Source organism: Pleurodeles waltl, chromosome 1_1 (assembly GCF_031143425.1).
Source record: "Pleurodeles waltl isolate 20211129_DDA chromosome 1_1, aPleWal1.hap1.20221129, whole genome shotgun sequence".
NCBI lineage: Eukaryota > Metazoa > Chordata > Amphibia > Caudata > Salamandridae > Pleurodeles > Pleurodeles waltl.
In genome coordinates this window covers 156065311-156083133 of record NC_090436.1, presented here as the reverse complement: position 1 = coordinate 156083133, position 17823 = coordinate 156065311, and the positions used below count along the sequence as shown (strand labels likewise).

The 17823-nt window shown below is 41.0% G+C and overlaps 1 protein-coding gene across 4 annotated transcripts in view; it reads right to left on the bottom strand.

Annotated features, from left to right (window-relative positions):
* The window catches only part of DCC (DCC netrin 1 receptor), a 1057140-nt gene that overhangs the window by 153056 nt on the left and 886261 nt on the right, over window positions 1-17823 (bottom strand). For all 4 annotated transcript variants that reach the window (XM_069219408.1, XM_069219414.1, XM_069219423.1 and 1 more), the window contains exon 14: window positions 116-226. In XM_069219408.1, the coding sequence (XP_069075509.1) occupies window positions 116-226 (111 nt within the window). The remainder of the gene's footprint in view (window positions 1-115; window positions 227-17823) is intronic.

The following is a 17823-nucleotide window of genomic DNA, read 5'->3' as shown; positions in this document are numbered from 1 at the left end:
AGCTGTATGCTTAAACATAATGTTAAGAAATCAATGGACCTTACTAACGCTGTGCAAACAAAAAAGAAGAAACAACATTTTTATTCTGCAGGGAAAATAATACAAACTATTTTACCATCAAGATCATTCTCTGGCGTTTCAGTAGTGAACCAGTCAGAGGAGGGTCCGGTACCATTCACTGTCATGGCTGAGACCTGAAAAGTATACTGACTTCCTTTCTCAAGACCTAAAAAAAGAAAGAAGGAAATTGATCAGGAAATCAAGTGTACATAATAGATGAAAGGCTTATCTAAAATGAAACGTGCATAATGGAGTCCCAGAACAATCCTAACATACTACAGATCCATGCTAGCGATTGTTGATTTTCTAAATCTTTATAACATACAATCATACGATAAGAGTTTATATTTCACAGTCACATTACATGCAGATGCAATTTGAGACAGCTGTCCATGTTGGCTTTTTTATTTTATTACAAAATAAAAACACGTGAGCACATACAAATTTGAAATGCTAAAGAAAGTGCTACATTATTGTAAACACAGGTGTTCTAGAGGAATATGTGTTTCTTAAAGACAAAGTTCCTTTTAGCTCTACATGGTAGTTGAGATTGATGACCTGTTATATAATTGGGAGTCACATTTAGAGAAAGGCAGTAATGGGACTCCTCCCAAACAAAAGCAAATGTTCCTTCCACCATCTGCATCTTTCGTCCCCATTTGAAAAGTGTGAAAATGCATACAAAATGCTCGTGCTTTAGCTAGGTCCATCATCAGGTCTTCCCTTTGGCAGTGGTGACTTCACTGAAAATCCTGTCTGATGAGTTGCTAAGTCCAGAATTACAATTCCACTCCCATCTTCAGTGCCAATACAGCTATGAAAGAATGCATGTATAACATGGCCTCAAATAGGAAAAAAATGATGAAATGCGTTTACTTGGGATACAACCCTGTACCTATATTTGTTGACCAAACCTTCAGGCAGGTGACAGTAAAGAAAAGGAGTTGCATGTCTGCAATGGGAGATCAGGATGGAGAGGCATTGATTTTAATAGGTCCATCTGGGAGAAAACAGTTCCAGAGTCCACACCCAGTAGAAGCGACATCAAAACGTGGCCAACATAGAGCTAATGTTCGAGAAGGTGGATTTATCTTAATTCAATATTACAGATGGAGATTTTGGACCCATCCTATAACTCACTTGAGCATTTCCTAATTCTAGACACATCCTATGACTCTTTAGTTATTTCTGATCTAAGGTAGTCACTAGCCTAGTCATCTACCTCATCTGTTCCTTCATGCACCACCCACCCAAGAAATGCCTTACTTCTTTCCAATCAGTTTTCCTTAATGGTGCCAGACATATTCTAATCATATCAGAATGAGTTTTCATTCTGGGTGATCTGAACATGTGACCAAATGGCGCACTACATGGCTATAATCAAAAGATCATTGAAATAAGGATTTCCTCTGCTTTACCAAATTGACTACCTTTCTCACACAGAAGACCATACTCTCAATCTGCAGTTCTCCTTGATACATGAATTTCAGCCCCATCTCAAATGGTGCTAATGTCTTCACTAAACAGACCCCTGTGTAATCAAATTTTAGACTGATAAGAAGCTTTGCAAGTGATCTAAAAAATCCCTGATATTGGCTAAGCAACCTTGTCAAGACAATTGAAAACAATTCAATCAGAAGACTTCACCAAACTACTCCTTGAAATGTCTGATTCTCATCTGAATTAACCTGTTCACATTCTAGATTAACTATGTTCCAAAATACCCAAAAGTCTGGATACTTTGGCTCCCAACTACAAACTCTGACTCCCAGAAGTGTAATAAATGGCACAATGATAACCTCGGCCAAAAGAAGCATAAAGTCAAAGAGTGATGGGAGAGGTAATTGGTTTGTGGCCTGTTAATGCATTATGATGCAATTGTGTGTCTTTGATTTGTTCCAAAATTGGAGCAGCTGTGGGCAGTCCTGGCGGGTATTGGGATTTTGTTCATATCCTGAGTGCATAGATACAAAAGGCCTGTCGTCTTGTTTTTTCTTTTATACATTTCTTAAGCTGCAGTCTAATGGTGGCCCGGCTACAGAAATGCAGAGAACACCAGAGAGGAGGAGTGTGTTTGCAAGATAAGCAGAAAGCTGGTCATGATTGATTTTTAAAATAATGCAGCACATTTTTAAGACAGTGCAAGCTGGCGTGGGGATTAATTGATCATATATTTCCAGCCCTGGCTGAGATGTGCTGCACCATGTAGCATGCCAGTGTGGAGTCTGTGAGGCCATGGTGCAAGGCATTACCACAATCCACATGCAAGGGCTTGATGGGATTGAACTTAACGTAGACGCTGTTCATTCAAGCCAGGATGATGTGCAAGTAGCACTTGAGGCGTTGTATTTCTGAAGCAGAGGATACTTTCAAGTAGAGTTGTTTATCATCTGCATATTGATGAATCTTGACGCAGCCATGTCTATGAGTAGAGCACAACATGTTTCCTGTAGAGCTTAAAGGTGACAGTGGACAGCCAGGGCCCTCTGGAGGCGATATGGAACTGAAGATGCTCATGTGAACAAACTGGTGTCAGTTTGAAAGGTGGGAAGATAGCTAGTGAGGACTTTGCTAGTGAATCCCATTCAGGCCTCCAGGGTGGGATGGTCGACTATGTCAAAGGCAGCTGGAAGGTCCAGCAATATAAGGAAGCAGGGGCCAAACCAAACTGATAGTGGTGCAAGGTATGTTTAGCTCTAATGTGATCTTGGTTAATACACAGGTTCATCTCATGATTTCCGATGAACCTTATAACATCCACTGCATCTCATTGATTTTTATGGGTTTACCGTGTTTGAAACACAATTTGCCCTTCCTCATGGATAAAAAATAAAATCATGTTTTTTGGTTCTGGGTGCCTTATCCATTTCTCCCAATCTGTGAATAGGGCTACCTCTGAGTACTCTTAGATAGTGAGCTATCATGTAGCCAATAATTAAATGTGGTCTACAAATCATCATTCCACCATCTACAGCTGAAAAAAAGGATTTTGCTTTAATTTAATGTTCCCAGAAAATCACTCTTATCCTCACCATTGTTATTCTCTCAAAATCCCAGAGAGGCATCTCTCTCAAAATTCCAGAGAGTAAAAAATTATCTAGTGTACCTGTTGTGTTTGAAACAACATAGTCACCTCACTCGCGCCTTAGAATCTATTGGCTCTCAGTAAATAAAAGAGCAACCTTGAAAACTCTCATTCACCAAAGTGAGTCACAAAACTGTTAATTTTTTGCCTCACTTACCAGAGCTTCAACTCTACCAACAGAAGTCTGTTGACTACATGACCAACTAGATATGAGAGAGTTGCTGGTCACTCTTTTTCCTCACTGTCAAAATCTCTACCAGTACATTTGAGACTGGAAAATGAGTTTCAAAGTCAAAATACCCTTAATCACTTGCTATTCTCCCCGGTGTTTCAATGATTCAGCTGCCCTCACTGCTGTCTTCTTCATTTGAACCTCGTAGTCCTAGCTGGTCAGATGCCTAGGACCAGCATGATTCTCCACCCTGATTTCCAGGACGCAGGCTCATCTTTAGGACTATTGTGTATTTTGGGACATATTGAGTGGAAGATATTGTCATAGCACCCACTCCTTACTCAACAAACTAGTGGTCATGTTCACAATGTTTTGTAAGCATTATCCTAATACCCTCTAATATTTGTATGTGTAGCCTCATTCTAAATTGCTCTGAGGCCACTGAGGTGATTAGTAGCACTTTAGAACCCCCAAGAAAAACAACAAAATAGTAATTGTAAATGCTTTGGCAAGTGCACCACAGATATCTTGTGTCCAGTGACACAGCTGAGGATATTTGACTTTCTGAAGCAGGACAGATTTGCTACTCCAAATATGTATCATACACATGACTCTATGAAAGAAATCTTTCAGTGACCAAGCAGTCTTGAGCAAATTTTCTAAAAATGTAAATGCCCACAGCTTTACAGAATGTATCAGATTATCAGCCCTAACAACAAAATAGTAATTGTAAATGCTTTGGCAAGTGCACCACAGATATCCTGTGTCCAGTGACACATCCAAGGATATTTGACTTTCTGAAGCAGGACAGATTTTGAAGCAAGCACATTTTCTAAAATGTAAATCCCACAGCTTTACAGAATGTATCAGATTATCAGCCCTAATTGGTAGCATTTCTAAGTCTGATGGGTTAGAATGGAAATCATCTAAAAATTAACCACCCTTCTAATTTCATGACATGGAGGGTGGGAAAGAGGGAGTGATAAAGGACTTTAACATATCTTCATTCAAAGTAGTGCATAACCTGTGCTGGTGCTTGCCTCCCTGCACTTTTTGTGGGGCATCAAGGCTTATTTTTCTTGTTCAGACTTGGGCCCACAGCAAGACACAAAAGGCAGAAAAGAGTGAATGAACGAGGAAGAGAAAGATAACAGCAATAAAGACAGAAAGCAGGAATGTAAACAAATCTTCACGAGTGAGCTACAGATATATGACGAGCGGGGTGCTGGAAAAAAGAGGACTCTAAAATTGCAACCTTAGTACTTGAAACACAGATATTAAGCTACTGGTTTCTAAGAAAACTTTTCACCAAGAAAGTTATTTACAAATTAATCACTGATCTAAATGACACCTCTGAGGACCTCCAAAAGGAGCTGTGATTGTTGTTGTATTGTCTAAGAGTGTACAGATTTCGGCACAGTTTTTCTGCATGCCCTATCCAAAATAAATTATCACAATGAATTGTTCTTAGTGACTGGAAAAACGTATCCAAAAAGGCACATTAAATGATGCGAGGAACAAAGTTATTTTGTGGTTGCACCCCTTGTACTTCTCAAAATCATTGGGTCTGTGACTGTAAAATAGCTTTTCCTGTCTATTAAATCCATTTTGTGTCTTTGAAAAGCCTTACCAAGCCACAGAATGGGTTTACTAACTAATTCTGAATCACAAATGGGAAACAGCATAAAAGGGGTTTCTCACCTAACTGCAAAAAGTAATGAGTTACCAACTCTTCAAAAGAGGAGATAAACCATTAGCAAAGGGGAAGTTTCGTTGGAAAAGGGGAAGCTTCCCTTTTACAAAAAAATACTCTTTGGATCTTTTGCCATGTGATCTTGCGGGGAGCTGGCAGTAAACCATTACCTGACCCTCCAGATCTACCCAAAAGGGAAGGGTTGCTTAAAAAAGGAAAGGTCCTATTTGGGAATACCAATGCAATAATAGTCTGGTATTCCTTGCATACTACCATCCCCGTGTTTGTACCCAATCACAGGGGGCGACAATTGCCTTATTAATATTTGTTATGTGGTCCTTCTGTGACTGGAGATTTTGAGATGTAAAATTTTAAGCTGCAAATTATTAATGCCTAAATTACATAAAAAAATAAGAGACCAGTTGTAAAACGTTGGTGCACGATTTGCTACCACTATTTGCTGCAGTTCTATTTGGAACTGGATCCTTTTTGCTGTGTAGCCAAATATGCTTTGTATATTTTTAGGTCGAGCATAGCAGCACACAAGCGCTGCTTTTCTGACTTGCTGGTATGTATCTGGGCTTTTAACCACGCCCACTGCACGCCCATCACTTTCACTAGTTCATGGACTTGCCCTTCAAACATCCTTTATTTTCTTTAGTAAATGCTTTACGTTTGTCCCTCCTTGGGGTGGTTTAGTTACCACCTTGGATATCACCCCTGCTACATGGCTGATTGCACTTTTGCTGAGACGTTTGACTGCGAGCGAACTTCTTTTTCTTTTTGTGTGCTGCTTCAGCTGGTGCTGTGGCGCTTTGAATCCCCTCGCTTATGTGAAACTGTATTACTTTTCATTTTCAATTTATATGGCAAAAAATGTCCGGTTAGGAGTTTCCAACGCTAATATCTCTACCTCGAGCAAATGCGAGACCCATTGCATTGCAAATGGTTGTTCCTTTTGCTGTAGCAACAATATTTTTTGTCATCTTATGGAAGGCATTGAAGTTTCACACCTTTTGTTGCTCATTATAGGACCAGGCATATAATGTAACAAAAGATGACCTTTCAAAAACACGTTTTATGCTGGCTTCCCTTGGGCAAGGTCATAATCCTTGCCAAGGTCACAACGTGGTTCAGGAAAAGCAACAAGTTTGTAATTTTGTAAATGTCTCTGCTTTAAAGGGTCATCCTTTGAGTATATTAGTGTTTTCTGTTACTAGGATGATATTCCTCAAATTGTGAGATGGCTATAATCACATAATTTAAAAACACCACAATAGAAGTGAAGCACATAACTACTTAATGTGCCATTGAAGGTGTCAGAAAAATGTTTTTTCAACCCAAGTTAAATGCTGATTCATTTAACATAAATTTGCTTGGGCACTGTTGCCCTGAGGTAACTAGATGGGGGGCTTCAGAATGAAGTCTTTGGTTTGAGAATAAAGCCATGTTTGTTTATCTTTGAATAAGTCTAGACAATTTTCTAAATAATATTATTTTGATTTGAAAAAATAATATTGGATGTAGTGATTTATGCGGTGATTTGTTTACTCAGATTAGTTAGCTACTAGTAATTAAGTTCAGCTCAGCATCTAGATACATTCATGTGGCTTGGTTGCATTGTGTTAGTTTGTATTGTTTCAGCAACATATATCAACCACCTTACAAAATCGGAAACACAAATGGGCAACCAAGCAACAATTGGTCAATTTCAGTGGGCTCATAGGGGTCCAGAAATACCAGGACTAGATGTAAAATTATGTGGGTTGAACTTTTGTGGGAATGTTGGGTGGATGCACTCGTTGGGTGAGTTGCCCTGTAATCTTGTCCTTGTTTACAGGTAACTTATGTTATCTCTAGGTCATCTTGGCAGGCATCACCCCAATACTCTGATGAAATATGCCTTTCCTGTTAATGAAGGGGTATCCGAGTAGGGTCATGCATGCAAATTCCTGAGGTATTAACCATCTCAGTATATGTGGGGTGGGTTCAAAGAAGTTTGCATTAGGTTTTTTGGGCTAGATGTAGGTAGAAATGGGTTTGCGACTCGCAAACCCATATGCAGGATGGTGTCCCTGACACCATCTGCGAATCGCAAGGGGGTCTCAAAGACCCACCTCATTAATATTAATGAGGTGGGTCGCAATTTGTGACCCCCTTGCGATTCCCTGCACTCACAGGGATGGTGGCCTGCTGGAGACAGCAGACCACCATGTCTGTGACTGCTTTGTTAATAAAGCAGTTTTTTTTTTGTATTGCAGCCCGTTTTCCTTAAAAGAAAACGAGTTGCAATACACTCGAAAAAATGAAACCATTTGGTTTCATTTTTTCAGAGTAGGCAGTGGTCCATAGGACTACTGCCTGCTCTGAAAAAATATTTTCAGAGCCATTCACAAAGGGGAAGGGGTCCCATGGGGACCCCTTCCCTTTTACAACTGGGTTAGCACCCACTTCACATGGGTGCTAACTGTGAATTGCTTTGCGACCGCATTCGCGGTTTACAAAGTAATTCTGCATCGCGGTGCGAATCGCAAATAGGAAGGGGAACACCCCTTCCTATTTGCGAGTCGCATTCCCATTTTGTGAGTCGGTAACCAAGTTACCGACTCGCAAAATGGGAATGAGCATCGTGATGCGCGTTTTGCATGGTGCTAACAGCGAATTTTCCTGTTTGCGCCATGCAAAACGTTTTGTACATCTGGCCCTTTGTTCTTCTTAATATGTATGTACGCTCCAAATTATTACTGGGTCTATGACATCATTACTGGGTCAGAGATTATTCCATGTGGCACGAATTTTAATTAGATTTGGAAGAACATGTAGGGTTTACATTTTAAGTATCTTTATTACCAGGACAATATTTAAAAAATTTACAAGGGATGTTGCAAACACAGACTATTCCAAGGGTAGGTCAGAACATTTGCCAGAAAAACAATGTCTACTAACCTCAGTTAGGTAAGTCATGATTTATGTCTGTCAACATGGTGTGTCCAACATTATTTTCAACAAATCCCATGTAAACATGAACTTCGTACTTGGGAGGCATAATTTTGCTTCTGATGCTTTGTTTCTTAAATTGTGATTTACATTAGGCAATCCAATTCAAAACCCTGAAACGTTATTTTATGGAAGTCATACATTTCACAAGGAGACTCCAAGTCACTCAACTGCAGACTAACTAAGCAATACTCCACAAAATAAATGTAATGAGATCCTGGGATATTGATTTAAAATCTGATTCATTTCAATAGTTTTGAAATGCTTTATTGACAATCACAAGCTTGTCAGAGCACTGTTAAATGCCCTAATGATTGTCACTGTGAGATGGTACCGTCCTAAGTGATTTTAATGGTTTTGCATTAGTCTAGTATGACATATTTCTGCTTTAATTAATGGAATGACTTTCAGACAAAGTCAGCCTTTTCATTAATTATGCCCTCATATATGGTGTCTACTATATGTGGGAGTTTCCGGACTTGCTAGGAGTGTGAACTGTTAGAAGAGTGTCATAGTAGGTATTTCCACCTGGCATCACAGGTATATTTGTAAATGAATGCATCGTGCTGAGTAATGTCTGTGTAATAATGTTCATTATTTTACAAAGTCAAACAATGACTGGACAATGACTTGCTGGGTGTTGTTTGTTGTGTGACTGTGGACTAGGATCAAAGCCCACACCACCTCATCTGAGAATGCCTTGGACTGCTCTTCTTCACTACCCTGAGAGAGTCAATTGGATATGTGCTTCCTGGTAGACAGAAGGTTGCAGTCATATTATTTGTGAAGGTTTCACATCCTTCACAACTAATAATTCTCTTTCTTAGACAGTAGAAATTATAAAAAATAACTAGAGAAGCTACTCGCAGCATCACACCCTAAGGCAGATAGAGTCACTATGTGTCAACAAATCTACATGTACATTTAGGGTGTCATAAACCCGCACTAACCATTTTAATTGATGCAATTTATGTCTATTCTTTGAGTGTCTCCTTTCATTTCCATTCCTTTTTTAAGATTCAGCGTCAGCACGCAGCAGGAATTTTTATGTACTTAAGTAGCTTTGTTCTGCATATTTTATTGTTGACATAAATATATTCGTCTATGTTGATAACAGATTTATGTGTAAGGTTTGAACCTCATTTCCCTTGTGAATAACAATTATTAATAGAAATAATTTGAATTAATATATGAGCAAAGGAGAGGAATTCCTTCATCAAATATTCATTTTAAAAATTCACACATACAATTATAGTTGCCATTGATAATGTGTGTCAAAGTATTCAGCTATAATTATCAAAAAATAATAGAATCACATAAACTGTTTTCTTTAATTTGTAGACAGAGGTTTTTAAAACATGCAGCTGCATGTATTACTTTGATACTTTATACATTAAAATACTTTCATTTTAAATTGTTCATCACATAGCGAAGATACTAAGATAGAATAATAAGTTTGTATTCAAAGCAATAGAAGTTGCAGTAGGTACGTCTATATTCCAATACTTTTAAAGACAAAAAAGCCCATATTCTCAAAGATGTTTGCATACGTAGGTCAAACTTACATGTGCAAATAGCCTAATTTACAATTGCACATCTAGAATTCTTCTCATAAATGGATTTACTCACACAGTAATTGTCATGTGCATAAATCTGATTCTCATGTCAATAAATCAACAAGCATATGTGGGAGGCAGAAGGGGAGTGGGTGCTTGAGGAACAGAAGCCCCTGTAAGATTCTGAATCCACAAAAACATACGCTGTTGTGGTTACTCACAAATCTGTCTCTGAACCCCACCCATCCTCTGAAAAGATAGAATAATTAGTCCTGTCAAAGTCAGGGGTAAACCTCTGTCTAGAAATGGAAGAAGAAGAGAAGAGCCCTACAGTTCCAGACGTTTTGGGCAATGGCATTTCCACATTAGGAAAATGTTTTCCCCATGAAGAATAAAAGAAAACAAAAAGGCTAGCAATTGAATTTCCATTAGTGTAGCTCATTGATTCATGCAAAAATAATCCATATTGGAAGACAGAACAATTAGAAGTGACTTGGTCCCAATTGTACCAATGAAGACAGTTTCCATCAGGTATTCTGGGGCAGCTGCATTGCAGACCATCAAACAATACCCTCCTAGGGGTTTTTACAAAAATGGCCATAGTGCATATTGTCTACAAAAAAGGTTTAATACAGGGTATGTTAACACCATAATTCTTGCCTTCTCCAGCAATCACCAAGGGTCCATAAGATTAATTGGCTGCCTTTGGGCTTTAATACAATTTAAGAACATACATTGAATAAGGTCTCTAATATTGAATATGTGTTTTAAGAATGAAAAATACAGGACTATTTCTTTAACAAGACTAATTACAACTATAACACTCACTCTATAAGCTTTTCCATGAACTTTGCATTATGAGTGCAGAATGGCCTATGAAAAAATGGGATTATTATTTGACTGCCCACCTCAAGGAAAAATTACAACTCTTGTCAAGGTGAACCCTTAAAGTCACTAAATGTATCTGAGTTTAGCCCCTTGGCACACAGCATACATGCTTAATTTAGGGCACAATGTAAAAAATGAGCAGGTCCAGTCTTTCAAGGCTCCTTTAAGGTCACAGGCAGTAGGACCAGACCTGTTCTGATCTTCCAAGGTAGAGAATGCTACCCATATTTTCAGTAGTTTGTTTGCGCCTTACTGCTATCAGACCGAAAATGCCACCTCAGGGTATTTTCAAGATGGCAAAAGTCTTCACCACACACAATTTGGGAACCTGGCCATGTTTGTGGGGAGTGTAGTATGTTAATCCTACTGTCCTCCCATGTCTCGCAGTAAAATCCAGTTTGAGGGAGGCACTGAACCCCAAACAAATGCAGGGTCCAGCAACCAGACAGTGGATACACAAGAATTGTGTTGAAATCCGGTTCATTCCTTATCAAGTATGCCCCAAGTCTTAAATATGGCTCAACAGGCTGGTTTTGCAGGACTTGACATTATAATGTTAGATTACTGACAGCCCCATCCATGGATATTCTATCGAGTTCTAATGAGTCACTACTGCCCAATCAGGTCAGCCTAATGTTTGCTCCTGGCAGACATTTCACACCATTTTCACACATATATTCAAGGCCGGACACAGATTGACAGCTGGCAGAGACTTATAGTAATTAGCCTTCTGGCAGTTCAGACAGGTTAAGGGTAACATTCTATAAGTTACTTTTACTTAAATATGTTTTGAAAAGTCTATATTCATCATTAAGTTGGATTGAATTAGATTTCTAACTATACTATTTGAAAATAGCTGTTTAAATATTTGTCTAGCTGGTCCCTATCCCCAAATACAGTATTAGTATTTTAATCTGTACTGCTTTTCTTCTGCAGTGAAAATAACTCTTGTCACTATAGGTGCCTGGCAATATTTTCAACATGTCTCACATTTAAATACAGTGCACTCTTTCAGGTTTCAAGGCTTACACAGGGATGACTTACTAATATTTAAAATGAAGGGCTTATTTTGACTAGCTGCAGTTAATTTTTTGTAGGCCTGAAGCCATGTTTGCAACGTCAGTATAGTGTATGGCACAAGAGGTGGTGCAGTCCACTAGTGCATTTTAATTTACAGGCCCTTGGGGATATTTTGTACCATGTACTAGGGACTTATATGCAAGTTAAATATGACAATTAGAAGTATGCCAATTCAACCATGTTTAAATAGGGAGCACAGACACCTTACTTCTGGTAAGCAGGGATAAAGTGCGCAGAGTTCTAAAGGCAGCAAATAGATAGGCTACAATAAAAGGTGAAACAATCAAGGGTGACCACAAAGTGAAGTGGATTCCTACAGCCTGGTATCTTTGTATTAACATTAGGCTTCCCCAAAGGTGGACTAATTAAACTCCTAACAAGATTTAATATATTAACATAAGGCCTGTCTAGAACCACAAAGTTATAAAAACATGACCTAGCCTAAATGTAACATTAAGGATTTCCCTTAAGAACTTAAGAGACTGATTTTCTTTGGAAAGTTTAGTTTTGTTTAGTTTAGTAGATTTATACCTAAAGGCCTCCCAGCAATAAAGCAGAACAGAGCAGACTGTGGGATAAATAATTAATCCCTGAACATCCAGGTTTTCAAGTTCCTGTGAAAGGAAAGTTCATGACTAGTTTGACAAAGTTCCAAAGGGAGGGAGTTCCAAAGTGTGGCTGCTTTATGAGCCATGGACCTACCACCCCATTGTGCTCTCTCAGCCAGATGGATCTTCATCAAAGAGGGCTCTGAGGATCTGAGGGATCTATAAGGGGTGTAATGATAGGCAATGGGCCTGAAAAGAGCAGGCTCCCTGTTATGCAGTGCTCCATGCATAATGCAGAGGGCTTTAAAGTATATATTTTGTTCTACTGGAAGCCAATGGAGGGAGGATATAGAAGGTTTGGCGGATTGATATCTTGGAAGATTCAAAAGGAGACCTGCGGCAGCAGTCTGTGCAACCTGAAGTCTCTTTACCACATACTGGGGGAGCTGAAGTAAAGAGCATTCCCATAGTCCAAGGCCAATATTATGAAAGCTTGAACAATAAAGTTTTTGGCTAGGAATGGGAGGACATTAAACGCTTTTCTTAATAATCCATGGTGATGCAAACTTCTTATTGTTTCTTTTGGTGGAGGTAAGCTTACCAGCCCTTCAGGGACCAGAGAAGGGGACCTATGAAGAAGATTGTTCCCTAATAACATCACCTCAATCTTGTCTTCATTTAGTTTAAGTTTGTAGTCAAACATCCATCTGGCTATCGTTTGAAGATAGGGTGTAATTTGAGATTGATCCAAGTTTGTGTTTGTGGAGAATGAGAACACCAACTGGGTGTCGTCAGCATAGGAAAACAACAGCCAACCGTAAGGTTCTACAATCTTAGCCAGATGGTACATATAAAGATTACACATTGTGGGGCTCATGGAGGATCCCTAGGACACCCCACAGTTAAGGCATAAGCTGTTGGAAAGCCATGATTGATCAAGAACTTGGAAAGTAAGTTTCTCCAGAAAAGAAGACAGCCATTTTAAAGCATAGACATTGATACTAGCCTCAAAAAGTATTTGTATCAGAATGGTATGGTTTACGGTACCAAAAGCCGTGCTAAGATCTAGGAGAATCAAGGCTGCAGAACCTCTTCAATCAAGAAGTCGTCCTAGGTCTTCTACTATTGCAAGCAGGGCAGTCTTTGTACTATGCTGGGGGTCTGAAAGCCACTTGAGTAGGATGTAAGATCTCGTTTTCCTCAAGAAAGCCTGAGATGTCTATGTACATGCTTTTTGACCAGTTTGGAAGCAGCAGGAAGCAAATAGATTGGCCTATAGTTGTTAAAAGGAGCTGTGCCAACAAGAGGCTTTTTTAGCAGCGGCTTGACTATTGCATGTTTTCAATGGGACAGAATCTGACCAGTTGTGAGGGATAGATTAAGTCGATTATTAAGGACAGGGGCAATGATAGCTGACCCCCGGGCAAGAATGTGGGGTGGTGCCGAGTCCAAAGGGGACCCAGATTTTATAGAATGGAGAAGACTTATCACGGAGTACGAGAGAGAGGCCATCGACTGGTCAGCCATAACCTGACTAGCTTGAATGACTTCCTGGGAAGGCTTTTCAGGGAAGGCCGAATAAATGTCTAATATCTTCTTTTGAAAGAAGGAGACAAGGTTGTTAGTGTGTTCCAAGGAGGCCTCAATAAGATCAGTAGGAGAGGCAGGCTGAACAATCTCTTTAAAACAAATTTATTTAGGGGAGTTAGTGGACTGTTCTATGTTTATTGCGTAATAAGTAGCCTGAGTGGATCTTATTTCCTCATGGAAATTTCTCATCGCTTTCCTGTATTCGGATTTTGTAATGTTAACGTAGGACTTTCTCCACCTTCTCCCCATGCATTTACACTCCTTTTTTAACTGCTGTAAATGAGGAGTGAACCAAGGAATTTCTTATTATGAAGTCCCCTTGCGGTGGACTCTACCAGCAGTACAGTATCTAGTGAATTGAAAATCCATTCATTGAATCTGTCTGGCGGTAGGGTAATTTTATACAAAGGACCAGGTCTTGAATTTTCAAGTGTAGTAGTCCATTCTCTAAGATTACACTTGGCTTTGTGGTGGCTTATTCACCAGTTCAAAGATGGAGGGAATGGAACAGAGGGAATGGGAAGTTTCAGAGCAATTTTAAAATGGTCAGACCATGCAAGTGGGAGAGGAGTCTGAGCCGTTAAATCTGTGATATTGCTAAATACAAGATTAATTGTGTGCCCCTTGGAAAGTGATCCACATACGCTTGGCAACTCCCACTTTGAATACTATTTTCCTACCAACTGATTTATTTTTTATTTTTACTGTGTAGCCTTTTTTTCATACAATAGATGGTTGCTATACTGAATGGTCTTCAGATGACCAGATGCAGCAATGGAGGCATTAGCTTCTTTTATTGACTGTATTCAATAGGTAACATATGGAGTCCTCCTGCAGCATCAGGGTGCTCCTTTCTATCACACAGAAGTTGCCTTCTGCCACACATTGATGAAGGCTTCATGTCAAAGACTTTTGAACATGGTTGTACTTTCTCTTCACATTGGCAATTGAAGGGGGTTCCTTTACCCAGAAGGGGTGAAACAATAAAATGCAATATCATTCTGTTTCTGTTCTGTGGTAGCACACTACAGTTTGTGTTACGTTGATAGCACACTACAGATGTGTTTATGCTGGCAGGTACCCACAGACTCAGACGAGTGAACTGTTATTTAAAGAAACTGCACACAAATGGTAGATTTTAAATGGAATATATCTTTCTAAACTGCATTTATTTGTACTCACTGTAAATCATTTTGCTCCAGAGACTCTTTTCCATCTGGCAGGGAGGGTAAGTATTAGCTCCCTGAACCAGGAGCAAAGGAAGCATGGCCTATAACAAGCGCTGCTTCTTCCACTCAGTCCCATATATTGCTGCATCTCTTCAGCCTTTAACAAACTTTGCACCACTACTTCCTTTCATGACGACTTGGCCTGTCATTCAGTCTAGCACTAATGGTCTCTTGAACTATTACAACTTCAGCTCCAGAGCAATGACTCCACATATCCTCAGCAAAAATTCACAATGAAAGCTAGCACCCAGCCTTACACCATCTTCTAGGCTAGTAGTGTGTAGGGTAGTACAAAGCAACAATTGCCCGTAATGCCCATTCCTCCAGGTGTCAGTACAGCAAGGCTACCACAGTGTGCAACAGGTTTACAACCTGAAAGTTGGCAATACAAGACTAAGTCTGACAAAATCCTCCAAAATTACTTGTTATTACATGAAATGCCCTTCTGAAATGTTTGCTCTATTTTTTACAGTGACATGAGCAGCAACTACTCATGGTTAGTTTGTTCACCTTGTTCCTGGGTTCCTGTAATTGGAATTTTGCCTGAACAAAAATCTCAATTACACAATGTGGCATAATGGCATAATCTAAGGCATTTCTCTTAATAATTATATTGTGAAATGGCAGAAATTATGTGAAATTACGCCAGTGTAAACAAAACGTCATTATGGGCTTATTAAAGGCAAGTAGCAGTCCAAACAATAAAGCTGATATCTTTTTGTTCCCATTCTCTGCACAATATCTGCCTTCTCCTCAGTGTATCCTGCCTGCCCTTGAAGTTAAAGGGAGAAATTAACAACTCTGCCATTAGTGAGACCGGACCCAATCTAGCATGGGGGACACATCCTTTTCAATGCAGCCTTTACCACACATCCATTACCACACACTGCCTTTATGACACAAGTCTTAAACATTGCATATGCCTTTACCATGCATATGCCTTTATGACAAAATAGCAAGTATACTTCAGTTACGTAGTTGACCTAGGTAGTTATAGTTAGGTCTGCTTTTCCATAGACAGAGCATTTTTTGTTTTGCCAATAACTTTGGTTCCACTTGACGAATATTCCCAAAATGTTAACAACATATACTTTAGCCAGTTCAGTTCAGCTGCTGTGTTAAAACTTCAGGGGTGATCCGTCAAGAAGGAGCCAAGAAAAAGGGGGGTCGCAAGACACTTTTTCCCCATTCTGGGGGTCATTTTGACCTTGGCGGACAGCGGAGGCCGTCCGCCAAGGTACCGCCGCTGAATGACCGCACCGCGGTCAAAAGACCGCGGCGGCCATTCAGACATTTCCTCTGGGCCGGCGGGCGCTCTCCAAAAGAGCGCCCGCCGGCCCAGAGGAAATGCCCCTGCAACGAGGACGCCGGCTCAGAATTGAGCCGGCGTAGTTGCAGGGGTGCGACGGGTGCAGTTGCACCCGTCGCGTATTTCAGTGTCTGCTTAGCAGACACTGAAATACTTTGCGGGGCCCTCTTACGGGGGCCCCTGCAGTGCCCATGCCATGGGCATGGGCACTGCAGGGGCCCCCAGGGGCCCCGCGGCACCCCCTACCGCCATCCTGTTCCTGGCGGGTCTCATGGCGGTAGGGGGTGTCAGAATCCCCCATGGCTGCGGAGCGCGCTCCGCAGCCATGGAGGATTCACAAGGGCAGTGGTAAACCGGCGGGAGACCGCCGGTTTACCCTTTCTGGCCGCGGCTGAACCGCCGCGGTCAGAATGCCCTCGGGAGCACCGCCAGCCTGTTGGCGGTGCTCCCGTGGTCGGTGACCCTGGCGGTCACCGGCCGCCAGGGTCAGAATGACCCCCTCTATGTCAATGAGATTTTTCAAATGATTGAACACATCTACATCCAGGGCTGCTGGAAAGAATTACACCAAATTAGACAGAAAGTTATCTCTTTGTCCAGAAAGAGTGGTTATGTGATTTGGTGTAAATTCCATCAATAGTTTTGGAGATACTAAAGGTAAAAAAAAAAAATAGCTATCTAGGAGTGCGGATCCTCCGCTGAGCCAACTGTCCCGGTGCTGCTATATGACTGGCTGCCAACACTTCAAAAAGGAAGTGTTGTCAGCCATGTTGGGACTCACATAAAAGTTAAAAAAATAAGAAAAGGGACCAGGATAGGTACATCCTGACCCCTTAGTACTAGTGCTAGGATCCCAAAGAGACCCCACTAGGGCTAAAAACACTTTTTATTTTAATCTTTACTGCAAATTCGAGACGGGGTTGCACATCTGCTGTATAGATTTTTTTTTTAAAACAGCCCCTGGGACCGCAACCAGCCCGGGGCAAATTATGAAATATGTGTCGGGTCGGGCCTTCCCCGCACCCCCGCGCTCTAGGCACCACAACCTCCCTGGGGCAAAATACTTTACAGCCCCAGGGACCACCCCCTCCCGGGGTGATTTATTCACATATTTGCGGGGGCCACACAGAACCCTGCACCCCAGGGACCACCACCTACCAAGGTATTACAGAAATTGGGCGCAGGGGAGCACATAGGCCCTCCCCCCCGCAGCCCTGTGGACCACCACCTCCCTGGGAAAATAGTAGAATATGTAAAGTGGGCCAGTTTCAGACACCCCCTAGCTCTTGGACCACCAACTACTGGGGGCTATACATGATGGAGAGGAGCCACTGATGGTCTTGGGGACTACCACCCACCAGGGCCGACTCCTGCTATGTCCTGGCCTGCCCATCCCCGGGATATAGCTGTTTGCTGTACCTTGGCTGCAGCTTTGACAGCTGCAGCCAAGTCAGCAAACACTCCACTTTTTGATAGAGTGTCCTGTCAAACAGGTCCCACTGTCAAAAAGTGGAGTTCTCATCTCTGTTCCCTGCATGCAGATATGTGTGCAGGGAACAGAGATGAAAGCTGTGCTCCAGCAAGCACAGAGCTGCTACTTAAAGAAAGTCTGTAAA